At 37.4% G+C, this 18,758-nt stretch overlaps 1 protein-coding gene across 1 annotated transcript in view; it reads left to right on the top strand.

The window, feature by feature from the left end:
* slc24a5 (solute carrier family 24 member 5) overlaps positions 1-13,786 on the top strand; it is a 14,078-nt gene extending 292 nt beyond the window's left edge. Inside the window, exons 2-9 of the mRNA NM_001030280.2 lie at positions 2,385-2,564; positions 2,853-2,936; positions 3,794-3,897; positions 3,987-4,087; positions 5,195-5,478; positions 6,879-7,085; positions 11,909-12,010; positions 13,063-13,786. Coding sequence (NP_001025451.2) covers positions 2,385-2,564; positions 2,853-2,936; positions 3,794-3,897; positions 3,987-4,087; positions 5,195-5,478; positions 6,879-7,085; positions 11,909-12,010; positions 13,063-13,385 — 1,385 coding nt within the window. The 3' untranslated portion in view covers positions 13,386-13,786. The remainder of the gene's footprint in view (positions 1-2,384; positions 2,565-2,852; positions 2,937-3,793; positions 3,898-3,986; positions 4,088-5,194; positions 5,479-6,878; positions 7,086-11,908; positions 12,011-13,062) is intronic.
* The last annotated feature ends 4,972 nt before the right edge of the window (positions 13,787-18,758 follow it).

The raw sequence follows: 18,758 nt of genomic DNA, 5'->3' as shown, positions 1-18,758 counted from the left end.
CAAAAAACCAGAAAACAGGAGAGGAGAAGATTTCAGCACATGTGATTAAGCAGTATAAGGGTTTAGAACACACACAGTACAGTGGCTCAGTGGTTAGCTCTGCAGCCTCATAGCAGAAGGTCGCTGATTTGAGTCTCGGCTGGGTCAGTTGGTGTTTCTGTGTGGAGTTTGCATGTTCTCCCTGTGTTGGTGTGGGTTTCCTCCGGGTGCCCCAGTTTCTCCCACAGTCCAAACACATGCGCTATAGGGAAACTGATCAACTACACTGGCCATAATGTATGAGTGTGTGTGTATGGGCGATTCCCAGTACTGGGTTGCAGCTGGAAGGGCATCCACAGTGTAAAACATACGCTGGAATAGTTGAAGATATTGAGGTATAAAATGTTCATTACCATTTTCTGTTAACGTGCTTGTTAAAATATATTAAATGTGAACAGACTGAATGGGATTCTGTTTGACTTTATGAAAAAATGTGGGATTATATAGCATCTTCTAGATTTTTGTCAACTCTGTTACTGTCTACTCAAACTATTGTCAACTCTTATCATCAATTCGTATCGTCAGCTCTGTTATCAACTTTGTTACCGTCAACTCTGTTAACATCATGTCTGATACTTTCAACTCTCTTAATGTCAACTCTGTTACTGTCAACTGTACATCAACTCTGATACTTTCAACTCTGTTATCGTCAACTCGATTATCGTCAACTCAATTATTGACAACTCTGTTACTGTCAACTTTAATATCAATTCTGATCCTGTCAACTCTGTTGTCGTCAACTCTGTTACTGTCAACTTTACATCAACTCTGAAACTTTCAACTTTGTTACGGTCAACTCTGTTGTCGTCAACTCTGTTATCATCAACTTTACCTCAACTCTGATACTTTCAACTCTGTTTTGGTCAACTCTGATACTTTCAACTCTGTTATCGTTAACTTTAACGTCAACTCTGATACTTTCAACTCTGTTACTGTCAACTTTAACATCAACTCTGATACTGTCAACTCTGTTGTCGTCAACTCTGTTACTGTCAACTGTACATCAACTCTGATACTTTCAACTCTGTTATCGTCAACTCAATTATCGTCAACTCAAATATTGTCAACTCTGTTACTGTCAACTTTAATATCAACTCTGATACTGTCAACTCTATTGTCGTCAACTCTGTTACTGTCAACTTTACATGAACTCTGAAACTTTCAACTTTGTTACGGTCAACTCTGTTGTCGTCAACTCTGTTATCATCAACTTTACGTCAACTCTGATACTTTCAACTCTGTTACTGTCAACTTTAACATCAACTCTGATCCTGTCAACTCTGTTGTCGTCAACTTTACGTCAACTCTGATACTTTCAACTCTGATACTTTCAACTCTGTTACGGTCAACTCTGTTACTGTCAACTCTGTTATCGGCACCCTTACGTCAACTCTGATACTTTCAACTCTGTTACTGTCAACTGTAACATCAAACCTGATACTGTCAACTCTGTTATCGTCAACTCGATTATCGTCAACTAAATTATTGTCAACTCTGTTACTGTCAACTTTAACATCAACTCTGATACTGTCAACTCTGTTGCCGTCAACTTTATGTAAACTCTGATACTTTCAACTCTGTTGTCGTCAACTCTGTTACCGTCAACTTTACGTCAACTCTGATACTTTTAACTCTGTTATCGTCAGCTCAATTATCGTCAACTCAATTATTGTCAACTCTGTTACTGTCAACTTTAACATCAACTCTGATACTGTCAACTCTGTTGCCGTCAACTTTATGTAAACTCTGATACTTTCAACTCTGTTGTCGTCAACTCTGTTACCGTCAACTTTACGTCAACTCTGATACTTTTAACTCTGTTATCGTCAGCTCAATTATCGTCAACTCAATTATTGTCAACTCTGTTACTGTCAAATTTAACATCAACTCTGATACTTTCAACTCTGTTATCGTCAACTTTGTTACCATCAACTTTAACGTCAACTCTGATACTTTTTTTTTACTGTTCTCGTCAACTCAATTATCGTCAACTCAATTATTGTCAACTCTGTTACTGTCAACTTTAACATCAACTCTGATACTTTTTTTTACTGTTATTGTCAGCTCTGTTATCGTCAACTCTCGTCATCAACTCTGATACTTTTAAGTCTGCTATAGTCAACTCTATTACTGTCAACTTTATAATCGTTACTTTTAACTCTGTTACTGTCAACTCATTGTGTATTATACAATATACCTGCAGTTCTGAAATGATTTGTGTGTGTGTGTGTGTGTGTGTGTGTGTGTGTGTGTGTGTGTGTGTGTGTGTGTGTGTGTGTGTGTGTGTGTGTGTGTGTGTGTGTGTGTGTGTGTGTGTGTGTGTGTGTGTGTGTGTGTGTGTGTAGAGAATGCGAGTGAGTGTGTGCAGCCACAGTCGTCTGAGTTTCCTGAAGGATTCTTCACGGTGCAGGAGAGGAAAGATGGAGGAATCCTGATTTACTTCATGATCATCTTCTACATGCTGCTGTCCGTCTCCATCGTGTGTGATGAATATTTTCTGCCATCTCTGGAGGTCATCAGCGAGCGTAAGCAGGTTTAGTCTGTTTGTGCAGTTTTTCTTGGTGTTCTTTGACTAATATGACATGGTGAAACCTGCAGAAACTCTTTATGAGGACATGCTGGATGCCCTTGTCAATTAAAACTATTTAATGGGTATTTGTCACACTGAACGTTGACCACAGGTTTTCTGTGAGGGACGAGTTAAGCGAAGCGCCATATAATGCATGTTTTTATGGTATTAAGTACATTATGCTTATGGAGAGTCCTCATAAATTACTAAAACCAACATGTTTGTGTGTGCGTGTGGGTTTCAGGTCTTGGTCTCTCGCAGGATGTTGCTGGAGCCACGTTTATGGCTGCGGGGAGTTCGGCTCCAGAGCTCGTCACTGCATTTCTGGGTAAACAATTACATTTAACACTGATCTTGCTTATATGTTGAGGACTACAGAACTATCGGGTAGATATATGAGAGAAAATATTTAACATCTCAGTGCAGAGATCCGTCAGTGTCGCCTACTTTTACTGCAGCACTGGTTACATATTTAAAGGTGCAGTATGCAGGACTGAACTAGTGGACAAACTAAGTATTGCAGTCCCAATTCAAAATATAGGAGGGTTTTTTTTTTCACAGGCCACGCACACACAGGTTGCCAGATTAACAACACAAAGTGTGCCTGATCAAGCCTTACACTGTAAACAGCATTTTTAATATCCGTATTACTATTATTTGCTAATGAAAAAGCCCCTCATGTGTATTCTGAGGCTGCTGCTGTCTTCCAGAGTTCACAATCATGCACTGAGAGCCTTCATGACTGAAATTAAATGTGCTGTTTGTCACCAAGGCATACAGGGATGCTGAAATATAATGGGTTACACTGGCAGTGGGCGGAGTTACAGATCAAAGCAAAGACAGACATTCTGACACAGACGGCGCATTCTCAAAGCAGAGGAACTGACCTCAGCACTGTGTCTCAGATAAACATGCGCTCATTTAGCGTGATTCTGAAATATCTGCAGACGTATGATGGTGTTTCACGCTTTAGAACATCCATCACAGCACCATTAAAAGATCTAAAAACTGAATGTAAAAATAATTCATTAAATCTCTAATGTGTTTGTGTCGTCTGTTCATTTATTATGGAGGAAAGCTGGAGCTGCAGCGGTGTCCCTGCTTCAGAAACACCTGCACTGTTACTGTTGATCATTTGTTTCAGACTGAGGATTTTGAGCATGTGTGTGTGTTGTTCTTGCTCAGGTGTGTTTGTGACGAAGGGCGACATCGGCGTCAGCACCATCATGGGTTCTGCTGTCTATAACCTGCTGTGCATCTGTGCAGCGTGCGGCCTGCTGTCCTCTGCAGTGCGTGACTACACACACACACACACACATGTTTGTTTATGCTGATCTGACATGATGTTTATGCTGATCTGTGTGTGTGTGTGTGTTAGGTTGGTCGTCTGAGCTGCTGGCCGTTGTTCAGAGATTGTGTTGCGTACTCCATCAGTGTCGCCGCCGTCATCGCCATCATCTCAGATAACAGAGTTTACTGGTGAGCCTCCCATCACTCCTCACTTTATTCTCTGAATACTTTGTATCTCACAGTAATGACTGTCAACATTTCTGATTTACTTTTCACTATTTAGACCTTTCATTTTTGGATTTCAAATTAGTTTTTCAGTTCTGACATTGTTTTTTATTTTTACAATTTTTGAAATTTTTATTTACTTTTCACAGTTTTGACGTTTTTTTTCCCACAAAATTTACGTTTTTTTATTTCTAAATTCTGCCGTTTTTAAAACATTTTATTTACTTTTTACAAAATTTACGTTTTTTCGACGTTTTTTTTTTTTTTATTCACTTTTCACAAAATTCATGTTTTTTAAAAAAATTCTACATTTTGACGTTTTTGAATTTTTTTCATTTACTTTTTTTTTCAATTTACATTTTTAAGAATTTTCACAATTTTTGTTTTTTTATTGTTTTATATATTTTTTACAAAATGTATGTTTTTTTTCAATTATCTAAATTTTTTACTTATTTAATTTACTTTTTACAAAATTTAAATTTTTACAAATGTTCACAATTTTGACATTTTTTACATTCTTTAATTTACTTTTCACAAAATTAAAGTTTGAAGAATTTTTACAATTTTGACGTTTTATATTTTAATTTTGAATTTTCATAATTACAATTTTTACATTTTTTTTATTTTTAATTTTCAAAGTTTTTACTTTTTTTGGAATTTCTGAGTTGCTTTTCATAATTTCTTGTTTTTTGGAATTTAGAATTTACGTAATTTTGACATTTTTTTTATTATTCGCTTTTCACAGTTGTGATGTTTTCTGGAACTATTGAATCTTCACAATCTTTTGATGTTTTTTGAATTTCATTATTTAATTTTCACAAAATGTACGTTTTTATGAATGTAACAATTTTTATGTTTTTTGAAATTTGTAATTTTCACAATTTTGACGGTTTTTTATTATTTAAATGTTTTTTTATTTTTAAATATGTTCGTTTTTTCTTAGATCAGTTTTATGAGTTTGTAGACATTCTAATAAGCTGAACACTTAAAAAACGTGAATAATTGTACTTTTTAATAGTTCGAATAGTTTATCATCTCTGAAAAGTGTAATCTCTCCATGTGTGTGTGCAGGTATGATGGCGCGTGTCTCCTGCTGGTGTACGGTGTGTATGTAGCTGTACTGTGTTTCGATCTGAAGATCAGCGAGTACGTGATGCAGCGCTTCAGTCCATGCTGCTGGTGTCTGAAACCTCGCGATCGTGACTCAGGCGAGCAGCAGCCTCTAGTGGGCTGGAGTGACGACAGCAGCCTGCGGGTCCAGCGCCGTTCCAGAAATGACAGCGGAATATTCCAGGATGATTCTGGATATTCACATCTATCGCTCAGCCTGCACGGACTCAACGAAATCAGCGACGGTATGTACAATAACTATTCTTAAAAACACTTTGAGAAGCAAAATTTCTCCTGCATATAACAATAAATACTGTAAATGCATTAATTAATGCAAATAGTTATAATACAATTTAAAACTTTTTGCGTCTCACGATTTCAACTTTTTTTGTATTTTAACTTTTACGTGTCGCGATTTTGCCTTTTCTTGTATTTACATTTTTACGTCTCACTACTTTGACTTTTTTTTCTTGTATTTTGACTTTTATCTCTCGCAATTTTGACTTTTCTAGTATTTAGATTTTTATGTCTCACGATTTAGATTTTTCTAGTACTTAGTCTTTATGTTTTGCAATTTTGACTTATAGTTTGAGTTTTACATCTTTACTATTTTCTTGTATTTTACGTCTTGCAATGTTGTCTATTTTCTAGAATTTAGACTTTTACGTCTCTCAATTTGGACTTTTTTAGTATTTAAATTTTTACATCTCACAATTTTGACTTTTCTTGTATTTTGACTTTAATGTCTCGATATTTTGACTTTTGTTTTATTTTGACTTTCACAGCTCACGATTTTGAATTCTTGTATTTAGATTTATACGTCTCGTGATTTTGACTTTTCTAATATTTAGATTTTTGCAGCTCGCAATTTTGACTTTTGTAGTATTTAGATTTTTATGTCTTACGATTTTGATTTTTCTTGTATTTTGACTTTTATGTCTCGCTATTTTGACTTTTTTAGTATTTAATTTTTACATCTCACGATTTTGACTTTTCTTGTACTTAGATTTTTTTGTCTCACTTTTTTGACTTTGCTTGTATTTAGATTTTTGTGTTTTGCAATTTTGACTTTGTCTAGTATTTAGATTTTCATGTCTCACGATTTAGATTTTTCTAGAATTTAGTCCTTACGGTTTGCATTTTTGACTTTTCTTATAGTTTCAGTTTTACGTCTTATAATTTTGACTATTTTTTTGTATTTTACGTCTTACGATTTGTACGTCTTGCGATTTTAACTATTCTTGTATTTTGAATTTTACCTCTCGCGAATTTGACTTCTAGTATTTAGATTTTTATGTCTCGCGATTTTGGCTTTTCTTGTATTTTGACTTTTATGTCTTGCGATTTTGACTTTTTTATTATTAAAATTTTTACATCTCACGATTTATATTTTTTTGTATTTTGACTTTTACGTCCCGCAATTTTTACTTTTCTAGTATTTCTTTGATTTGAAAAGACCCTAGATTTTTTATTATTTAGACTTTATATGTTGTAATTTTGACTTTTCCTATGGTTCGAGTTTACGTCTTACAATTTTGGCTATCTTCTTGTATTTTAGTTCATGCCTTGCAAATGTTTTATTTATTTACTGTTTTACTTTTTTTCTTGTAATTTGAGTGTGAGTGTGTGTGTGTGTGTTTTTCAGAGCACAAGAGTGTGTTCTCCATGCCGGATCACGATCTGAAGCGAATCCTGTGGGTTTTGTCTCTTCCGGTCAGCACTCTGCTGTTTGTGAGCGTTCCCGACTGCAGGAGACCCTTCTGGAAGAACTTCTACATGCTGACCTTCCTGATGTCCGCCGTCTGGATTTCTGCATTCACTTATGTGCTGGTCTGGATGGTCACAATCGTGGGTAAGTCTGATAATTACCACAGTAAACACTCCCACAGAGCATAATCATACTCACAGACTGAGGTGGCAAACAGCCGAGTAATCAGACACATCTGCTCTCGGTTTGACATTTTTCATTAGCAGTCAGCATTTCATTAATTACTGCAACAAGAGACTTTCACTTTGGTAGAAAATTACTCATGTTTTACTTTTTTCTTTTGGTTGATGTCTTAGTAATGACTTTTGTTGAACATTACAAGTTGTTTGAGTATTTAGTTGAAAATTAACCTTGCTTAAAGATTTTAGTTGAAAATTATTGACATCTATTAATGATTTCTGTAAAAAAAAAAAAATCTTTGTAGTTTCTGGTTCAAAAATTTCGTTTTTGTTGAAAATTAGTTCAAGAAATAATTATTATATTATAATTAATTATACTAGTAATGATTTTTATTAAAAACTAATCTTATCTTAGTAATATGATGTTGAATAATATTTTAAAGATTTTTTTAATTTTAAAGACGTAAAAATCTAAATACAAGAAAAGTCAAATTTGTGAGACGTAAAAGTAAAATACAAGAATAGTTAAAATCGCAAGATGTACAAATCTAAATACAAGAAAATGGACATTGCAAGAAGCAAAATACAGGAAAATAGTCAAAGAGATATAAGATGCAAAACTCAAACTATAAGAAAAGTAAAAATTGCAAAACGTAAAGTATAAATACTAGAAAAATCTAAATCATGAGACAAAAATCTAAATACTAAAGCAGTCAAAATTATTCAAGCAAAAAATAATGAAATAATAACTAATATATAATTCATTTACAACTAAATTCTTTAAATCTTTGAATAATGTATCATCTTAGTAAAGATTTCCATTGAAAATATATATTCATATAATTTTGTAGTTTTTGTTTGACAATTAATCCTGTCTTACTAATGATTTTGTTGAAAATTAGTACATTTGGAGTAGTTCTTGGTTGAAAATAATTAATATCTTAGTAACAATTTTTGTTGAAAATTAATGATTATTTAGTAACACTATTTGTTGGAAAAATAAATGTATTTTTCTTAGTTCTTTTATATCTTATATCTCAGTTTTCAGTCATGTCTTGATTTTCATTGAGAATTAATTTTGTTAAAATATAATTGATTTGATAATTTTCAGTTTTAACAATTTTAGTCAAATTTATGAAAATAATTATCAGTAATTAGTAAAAATGTATTATTTCTAAGAAAAACATTTTTGTTAAAAAAAAAGTCAAATCTTTAGTTAAAAAAATGAATCTTTTTTTTGTTGAAAAGTGTTTCCTGGTAAAGATTTTCATTCATATATTATCAGTATTTTTTATTTGAAGTTGAAAATTAATAATCTTGGTGAGGTTTTCATTGAGAATTATGTTTTTCGGGGTGGTTTTTAGTTGAACATTAATCATCTTAAAGATTATAATTGATAATGAATCATATCTTAATAAATATTTTCATCGAATATGACTTTTTGTAAAATTTGTTGATGAAAATACATCAGTGATGATTTTTGTTGAATAAAATTTGTCTGTTTTGAGTTGAATATTTATCATGTTAGTATTGATTTTATTGAAATAAATTCTGTAGTTTTTGGTTTAAAGATGAATCATATCTTGAGATTTGATGTTGTTGTTTGACCCATTCTGTGGTGAAGATTTAAGCTCTTACCTTGATAATACCCTAAGTTTGAGAGTGAACCACTGTCAGTACACACTCATCAACCCAAGAGCACACACAGATCAGAACTTTATTAATGAAGCCGCCATTTCTCTTCATGCATCTTTCACTCTCCACAGAATCTGCTGCTGCTTTTCCTCCGTGTGTGTCATGTTTCCGTTCAGCGGTGTGTTTTGCGTGCGTATAGTGGTGATTATAGTGTGTGTGTAGTCGTCATGTCGGATCGGTCACATGCTGTGTGTTCATTCCTCAAATACCAGCTGAGGATTATGATGCGCCGCAGGAACATGTGATGCAGCACTGAATAAGAGGATTATTATCCTGCACAGACTCACATGAGCACCGGCGGAGCTTTAGAGCCCGCTGGAATGAGCAGGTACCGCTGGAGATACTGAGAAACACACACACAGAGGAACACAGCCTCAGGACAACATGCGCGCGCGCGCGCACACACACACACACACACACACTCATTCATTCATTCACATGGAGAGTTTGAACCTTCTGCCCCGATGAGTAAAACTCAAGAGTCCCGTGAACGCTTCATCTCAGTCTGACACAGTTTTACAATAAATAAAGGTTTTAGGAACTTTTTTTATAGAAAAGAGGGAAACAAAACTTTCAAACCTGAGTATTTAATGATGCAACTGGCCTAAACAGGAGTCATTTTAACCAAAAACCGTGAAAAAAACAAAACTTTTAGCAAAAAACTTCAACCAAAAACAAATCTAATAACATAAAGAGAAAATCTCTGCTAAGATCAGTGTTTTATACAAACAGAACAGAAAAGTGAAGCTTTCAATAAAAAAACTGATTATAGATTTGAGTAAAAAAGTCATTTTCAGCCAAAACCGACAACTAAACTAATAACTTTCAGTGAAAAATCTTTACTGAGAGTAATTTTAACCAAAAAAACTGCAAAAATTAATTAAATTAAATATTCTGTGAAAACCTTTGTTAAAATAAAAGTACTTTTTAATCAAAAATATAAAAAATGTGTAACATTCAACACATTTATTTTATTAATATACAAGTAATCTTCAAGCAAAAACAGCAAAAAGAGGTCTAATAACTTTCAGTAAAATCTTTACTACAATAATACCTTTTATCCAAACATGACTCAATACACTCACCGGCCACTTTATTAGGTACACCTGTCCAACTGCTTGTTAAGGCAAATGTCTAATCAGCCAATCACATGGCAGCAGCTCAATGCATGCAGACATGGTCAAGAGGATCTGCTGCAGGTCAAACTGAGCATCAGAATGGGGAAGAAAGGGGATTTAAGAGACTTTGATCGTGGCATGGTTGTTGCTGCCAGACGGGCTGCTCTGAGTATTTCAGAAACTGCTGATCTACTGGGATTTTCACGCACAACCATCTCTAGGGTTTACAGAGAATGCTCCGACAAAGAGGAAATATCCAGTGAGCGGCAGTTCTGTGGACGCAAATGCCTTGTTGATGAGGCCAGAGGTCAGAGGAGAATGGCCAGACTGGTTCCAGCTGATAGAAAGGCAACAGTAACTCAAATAAGCACTCGTTACAACCGAGCTCTGCAGAAGAGCATCTCTGAACACACAACACGTCCAACCTTGAGGCGGATGGGCTACAGCAGCAGAAGAGCACACCGGGTGCCGCTCCTGTCAGCTAAGAACAGGAAACTGAGGCTACAATTCACACAGACTCACCAAAACTGGACAATAGAAGATTGGAGAAACGTTGCTGCTCTGATGAGTCTCCATTTCTGCTGACACATTCAGATGCTCGGCTCACAATTTGGCCTCAACAACATGAAAGCATGGATCATCCTGCCTTGTATCAGCGGTTCAGGCTGGTGGTGGTGGTGTAATGGTGTGGGGGAGATTTTCTTTGGGTCCATTAGTACCAATTGAGCATCAACGCCACAGCCTACCTGAGTATTGCTGCTGACCATGTCCATCCCTTTATGAGCACAGTGTCTCCATCTTCTGATGGCTACTTCCAGCAGGATAACGCAGCATGTCATAAAGCTCAATCATCTCAGACTGCTTTCTTGAACATGACGATGAGTTCACTGTACTCAAATGGCCTCCACAGTCACCAGAGCTCAATCCAATAGAGCAGCTTTGGGATGTGGTGGAACGGGAGATTGGCATCATGGATGTGCAGCCGACAAATCTGCAGCAACTGTGTGATGCTATCATGTCAATATGGAGGAAAATCTCTGAGTATTAAGGCAGTTCTGAAGGCAAAAGGAGGTTTGACCCACTACTACTAAGGTGTACCTAATAAAGTGGCCGGTTATATATGTATAAACTTTCAGGAAAATAAATAAAGTTTAACCGAAAATGACTACATAATTGTGTAACTTTCAGTAAAAATCTTTAATAATATAAAAGTAATTTTACTACAAAAAAATTTACCTTCAATGAAAATCTTTACAAGTAATTTTCATTCAAAAATGACAAAAGATTTCAATAAAAAAAATTAAGTAAAAAAAAACTACTGGAGAAAGACTGAGCTCTGTGTGTAAAGCTGGAACTGGTGTGTGATGATCAGCAACGTGAGCTTCATTCATCACACACACAGTGATTTAGTGCAGGATAATGAACCCTGAACACAGATAAATGGCTAAACACACTGAAATAATGAAATGATCCGCCCAGAGTCCTGACCTAAACATGATGGTCAACAAGAATTTTCTGTATTTTTTTTCAAGAGAGATCTGACACAGGCCAGACAAAGAGCGTCTTCTGGTTAATTAACGCCTCACAGTTGAAGAGTAAAGTATTTGCAATCCTGTGAAATTCATTACATTAGGCAAGTCGCCGGGCAACAGTGGTTTAATCTGTAGCTAATCAAATATATATATATATTATGTTGTAAGTTCTAATAATATTAAAATCTTATTACCTTAGCAGTTTTTACATTTTTATTTATTCCACACAACCTAAAAGAAATCAGACTTTCTCCAGAAAACAAAACTAATAATGTGGAAAATGTCCTTATTTAACAGCACTTATAAATATTTGAAAAATAATTCATATTTACAGGAGGCCGAATAATGTTGCGCTCACACATTTTAGAGAAATTATCTGAGAACAAACAGCTGATGGTTTATACGTAATTGCTGATAAATGAGAGTTTCGTGTTTGTGTCCAGGGGAGACTCTGGGAATCCCGGACACAGTGATGGGAATGACTCTTCTGGCTGCAGGAACCAGTATCCCCGACACCGTGGCCAGTGTGATGGTGGCACGAGAAGGTAAACACAACTGAACAAACATGATTACACCACTCTCTGGAGTACTCCATTCTCATTGATCAATTATCACACTCTATGTAAACATATCCAGGAAGTTATCTCAGAATAAACCCTGACAGCTCTATCAGTACCAAATCATTTCAGTATTCAGACACTAGATGGAGACAAACAGTCAAAAACACAAAGCTGACAGAAACAGCTGATGGAGTATACACTAACCTGAACATTACTCAGACACTAGATGGAGACAAACAGTCAAAAACACAACAGAAACTAAACAGCTGATGGAGTATTCACTAACCTGAACATTACTCAGACACTAGATGGAGACAAACAGTCAAAAACACAACAGAAACTAAACAGCTGATGGAGTATACACTAACCTGTGCTTTATTCAGACACTAGATGGCGCCAAACAGTCAAAAACACAACAGACACTAAAACAGCTGATGGAGTATACACTAACCTGCACATTATTCAGACACTAGATGGCGCCAAACAGTCAAAAACACAACAGAAACTAAACAGCTGATGGAGTATACACTAACCTGCGCATTATTCAGACACTAGATGGCGCCAAACAGTCAAAAACACAAAGCTGACAGAAACAGCTGATGGAGTATACACTAACCTGCACATTATTCAGACACTAGATGGAGACAAACAGTCAAAAACACAACAGACACTAAAACAGCTGATGGAGTATACACTAACCTGCACATTATTCAGACACTAGATGGCGCCAAACAGTTAAAAACACAACAGACACTAAAACAGCTGCTGGAGTATACACTAACCTGCGCATTATTCAGACACTAGATGGCGCCAAACAGTTAAAAACACAACAGACACTAAAACAGCTGCTGGAGTATACACTAACCTGCGCATTATTCAGACACTAGATGGCGCCAAACAGTCAAAAACAAAGCTGACAGAATAAAAACAGCTGATGGAGTATACACTAACCTGCGCACTCCAGACCGCCGTGTAATAATCTGCAATCATCATCTGTACTTTAAGCACACTCAGTTGTGTTCCTCCGTGTGTCTCAGGTAAATCTGATATGGCCATGTCCAACATCGTGGGCTCTAACGTGTTCGATATGCTGTGTCTGGGCCTGCCGTGGTTCATCCAGACGGTGTTTGTTGACGTGGGCTCCCCGGTGGATGTCAACAGCTCGGGGCTGGTCTTCATGTCCTGCACGCTGCTGCTCTCCATCATCTTCCTCTTCCTCGCCGTGCACATCAACGGCTGGAAGCTGGACTGGAAGCTGGGTCTGGTGTGTTTGGCGTGTTACATTCTGTTCGCAACACTCTCCATCCTGTACGAGCTCGGCATCATCGGGAACAATCCCATACGCTCCTGCAGCGACTGAACACTGCTCTACAGCGCCCCCTTATGGACAACACAAGGACGTGACTCTTTATAACCCTCTAAAGTGCACAGGTTCATTACTGAATACAAGAAAATAGAACTGCGAGACGTCAACTCAAAATACAAGAGAAGTCAAAGTGCGAGATGTAAAAAATATATGCACATAAATGAGGATAAACTTTTTATTTAATAAGACAAAACTGCATAAAGTCTGATGTGAACACTGCTCAACAGCGCCCTCTCATGGACAACACATGGATCTGACTCTTATTAACCCTCCAGAGTGCAAATACACTAACACAACGTAATATAACCAAGTTAAAATGGCAAGATGTGAACTCAAAATACAAGAAAGCAGTCAAGATGCCCGACATAACAAATGTGCATTAAAATGTAAGCCCTTAAATGATGAGGAAAACCTTCTTATTCAATAGAAAATGCTCTGATGTGAAGAGATTTAGTAAATAACATCCAGCATCCGCTTCACCCGTAGAGTGAACACGCTCGACAGCGCCCTCTCATGGACAACACAAGGATAGGACCTTTTTAACCCTCTAAAGTGCACAAGTTTTACAGTTCTACACATCTTATTAGCTTTGTGTCATCTACTTTATGTGCATTTTGGATAAGGAGATGGATGTGCATCTATTTTTGAAGAAGATGTAAGCACATAAACAATAAGGATAAAGTTTTATTCAATAAGAAAAATGCTGGGATGTGAAGAGAGTTAAGGCCCGTGCACACCGAGACGTTTTTTGCTCGCGTTTTCCATCAACGTTTAACTCCTCGTAACTAAATAAAGGGCGTCAATGTGATCGTGCACACCAATGCGCAAAACACCCGGCGCAAAATCGTCATTTTTTAAAAAACGTCTCATGCTTGTTTTTTTGTCCACCAATCAGATCGGCACCTTTGTGAACGTGCACGGAGCTGCTGAAGTTACCATAAACAGCAATTGGAGGCGCTCAAGCGCAAAACTGTCAATGCAAGCACACACTGAAGAAGATGCCCAGAGGTGATATGAACGTGGAGCTGCTTACTGCACTGCTGAACAATAATCATTTCTTCATCGCTAGAGCTGGAGCTGCTGCTTGAACCATCCATGCATGTTCGAGTCTCCAGTAAATTTAACAACAAGCATGTGACTGTGAACTTCCGCTGCTCTACTTCTTCTGTGTTATAACCGGGTGTCAGAAGCTTAGAGTTGTGCAGCGCCATCTAACGTCAAGTTACATTTAGCATACTCTTCTGCTTGACGCCAGTGAAAAGCGCTTGGGTTTGAACACTGAAAAACGTCTCGTAAAACGCTGACGATAAACGCAAACAAAAAACGTCCCGGTGTGTAGGAGCCTTTAGGGCGTACTCACACTATGCTATCCAAACCGTGCTCAGGCCTGTTTCCCGGATGGTTTGAGAAGTGTGAGTGCGCTGAATCAGGCTCATGCTGAGCGCGGTTCACTTGGGCTTTGGAAAAACTGAAAGCAAGACGTGACTTTTAAGGGACTGTTCCATATGGATTTATTAATCATTCTTACAGTTCAGTGAACGCAAACTGCCGTAGATTATTAAAAACGCAAACCCCTCACTGCACGACAGCTGCAGCTTCAGCAGACCTCCTCATTCCTGCAGCGCGAGGGCTTTATGATTGTTTGTCAAAAGTGGCGGATCTGTTCGTGAAATATCTGACTGCGTGTCCCCGCATCCCTAAAGACTAAAGCGATATAACTAGAGAAACGCCCACTGTGCCCAGGCCCGATTCAAGGCAACTGTACAGTGTGAGTATCCGCTTGTTAAGTGATGACGTGTTTGTGACGTATGTATACTGTTTCCGGGTCCAAGCCGCCATTCATTTGAGTGGAGAAATCATTCGTTTATGATCACGTTTTATTCCTATCACACATTAAAGTTAATTTTATATATAGTCATAGTGTACACAACAATCTCTGAGCTTGCTGCATCACAAATACCAAAATATTTACAATTTATAAAAAATTAATCACTTTCTGGCCATCGGATATAAGGCATGGACATATGCCATCGTGATTTTCAAAAGCCTTAAATCGCTTTGTAAACGTTTATTATTACCATTTTATGAGTCTCCCCATTCAGTTGAATAGAGCGCTTGGAGCCGGAAGCCGCTTCGCGTGACGTCACACTTAACAAGCGGATAGCTTTGGTGTTAAAGTCCAGCATGTGCATCAGTAGAGTGAACACTCCTCAACAGCGCCCCCTCGTGGACAACACAAGCACATGGCCTTCTCTTCAAAGTGCAGCAGTTGATGTTTCCATTCACCTATTTTAATGTGCATTTTGGATACGCACACTGGAAATAAAACAGGCAAGATGTGCATAAATTGTGTCTCTGTCACAAAAACTGCTCCTATTTTTATTTGCATTTTATATTATCGCATAAAAAAATGTGTAGTGAAAATGCACATGCATAAACATATGCACACAATTAGGATAAACTTTTTATTGGCCAAGAAAAAAAAGTGCATAAACTCTGGCGTGAACTCAGCATGGACATGACTCTTGTTAACCCTCTACAGTGCAGCATCTCATTAGCGGCTTCATCCATCTATTTTATGTGCATTTTCGATACACACATTGGAAATGGAAAATGCCAAGATGTGCATACATTTTTGATAAAAAAAAACATTGTATGCACATAAACGATAAGGATAAATTCAATAAGAATGCTGGGATGTAAAGAGTTAGTGAATAAAGTCCAGCATGTGCATCAGTAGAGTGAACACTGCTCAACAGCGCCTCCTCATGGACAACACAAGCACATGAGCCTCTCTTTTTAACCCTCTAAAGTAGTTCTACAGTTCTCATTAGCTGGTTACATCCACCTATTTCTGTGCATTTTGAAATATCGCATTTTTAAAAAATGGAAATGCCAAGATGTGCATAGACTTTGATAAAGCACATGCATAAACACATGCACACAACTAAAATAAACTTCATTTGATAAGAAAAAAAGTGCATCAACACTGACCTGATCACTGCTCGACAGCGGCCCTCATTACCAACACATGGACGTGACTTTTTTAAAGCCTCTAAAATGCAGCAGCTATAGCCATCTGTTTTTCTGCATTTTGGACACACATAAAAATGGAAAATGCAAAGATGTTTATGATTTTTTGTAAATGTGCATAAAAATGTTTACACATGAATGAGGACGGTAAACTTTTTATTTGATGAGAAAAATGTGTATAAACACTGATGTAAACTGATTTAGTGAATAAGGTCCAGCATGCACTTCAGATCAAATAACCAGCTCATCAGCAGCCCTGCAGACAACTCAAGCATATAACTTTCCAATTACTTCCAAATCACACCTGCTTAATCTCTAGCAGTCTTGAGCGCTTTGATTAGTTCAGTCTGCTGTGTTTGATCAGGTTTAGAGCAACACTGTGCAGAGCTGTGGCCCTCCAGGAACTGACTTTGAGACCCCTGTTTTAGAGGGTTGAAAGGAAAGTTATACGCTTGTTGTCCATGAGGGGGTGCTGATAAGCCGGTTATTTAATTTACTAGTGAAGTGCATGCTGGACTTCATTCACTAAACCTAAGTACCTGTGTTTTAAAGTGTAGCTTATTACTCTATTTCTCATTCGCTGTCTCCATTCATCTGTTTTATGAGCATTATGAATATGCACATACACATAGGAATAACTCACTTCATAAGACAAATGTGTATTACCGAGGAAGTAAACAGATTTAAAAGAGAAAACTTCTCATTTTTAGTTTTTAAGTGCATTTCAATATATATATATATATATATATATATATATATATATATATATATATATATATATATATATATATCTTTACCATTTCTGCTGTGGTAGTGTTGCACCCAAGTACACCCAAAATATACGTTTTAAAATATTCTCTTGAATTTTCAAGAGCTTTAAAGCAACTTCATGTAAAATAAATAGTAAAGTGTGGCAGCCATGAAATATAATATAGCCACTTTTTGCTATAATGCATCCCATAGAAGGTTCACTGGAGGTCTCCCACCATTTATTTACTGATATAGAGCATAAAACTAAACTAAGGTCCATATAGCAAAGTAATTCAATTCTGATCAGTTTATTCAGGTAATAGTGCTCTGCTCTGACCGGCTTTCTCTTCTGCGGTGTTCTTGCACGACCATCTGATGAAGACCAGATCAAACTCTTCCACTAATCTGCTCAACATGCCAGATGCACATCTCCAGCCTTTCTCCTTTCCCAGAAATGATCTGCTGTTTCTCAGGGATTTGGTCAATGTTGTGATGAAATGAGTTGAGCAGCTTTTTCCTCACAATTGTATTGCATTGAATTAAAAGTGTATTAATCTGTACACCAGACTGTAAATCACAGTACTGCTGATGATTTACTGTAAATGTCGGACTTTCATCATCTACCTCACAACACACACAGAGATTGGAAATCGTCACTGTTATAATAATAAAGATGACACTACTGAGATATACCGTGGTCTTTTTTAAATACACGAACCCTCAACATTGTGAAGTGAAAATAAGGGCAAAGGAGTAAGAGAATGTGGCTGATTTTAGATTCATTTCCACGTGTTTTCAAGCCTAAATAAAATGAAAGCCCGTTTCTCTTGAACAGCTCTTCACATTTAAGAGTAGAGCTGTAATCAGGCTGTAAAAGTTAGGCCCGATAGACAGAATCCAGCCCGAGCCCCACCAGAACATTTTGACTTTGTTTCTCCACTTCACAACCCAGCAATATCAGCCTGTCTACATAATGCATTCATGATTTCATTAATATTCAGTTATAGTTTGTAAATCCTTTACTCACCCAGATTAGGCTGTGTGTTTGGGGAGGAACATTATTGAATCCTCTGTAGATGGCTTTAGCATGACTGATGGTGTGTCCAGCAGCACCGAACACTTTCACTGCTGCTGGCCGGGATGCACACGGTACTGATCTGGCTAATTTTGCCAGTTTTGGGTAGGATTGTCTGTTCATGGGGAACGCCTCAGAAGAAGGAGTTGAGCCGAAAGGTAAAGCTCTGGATTTACCGGCCAATCTACATTCCTACTCTCACCCATGGGTCATAACTGAAAGCACAAGATCTCGGATGCAAGCGGCTGAAGGGCGCACCCTTATAGATAGGGTGAGGAGCTCTGACACTCGGGAGGAGCTCAGAGTAGAGCCGCTGCTCCTCCACATCCAGAGAAGTCAGCTGAGGTGACTCGGGCATCTGTTTCAGAAGCCTCCTGGACGCCTACATAGGGAGCTGTTCCAGGCATGTCCCACCGGGAGGAGGCCTTGGGGAAGACTCAGGACACGCTGGAGGGACTATGTCTCTCGGCTGGCCTGGGAACGCCTCGGGATCCCCAAAGAGGAGCAGG

Source organism: Danio rerio, chromosome 18, assembly GCF_052040795.2.
Source record: "Danio rerio strain M-AB ecotype USA chromosome 18, GRCz13ab, whole genome shotgun sequence".
In the NCBI taxonomy this organism is placed as follows: domain Eukaryota; kingdom Metazoa; phylum Chordata; class Actinopteri; order Cypriniformes; family Danionidae; genus Danio; species Danio rerio.
This window is presented reverse-complemented; position numbering and strand designations above follow the sequence as displayed.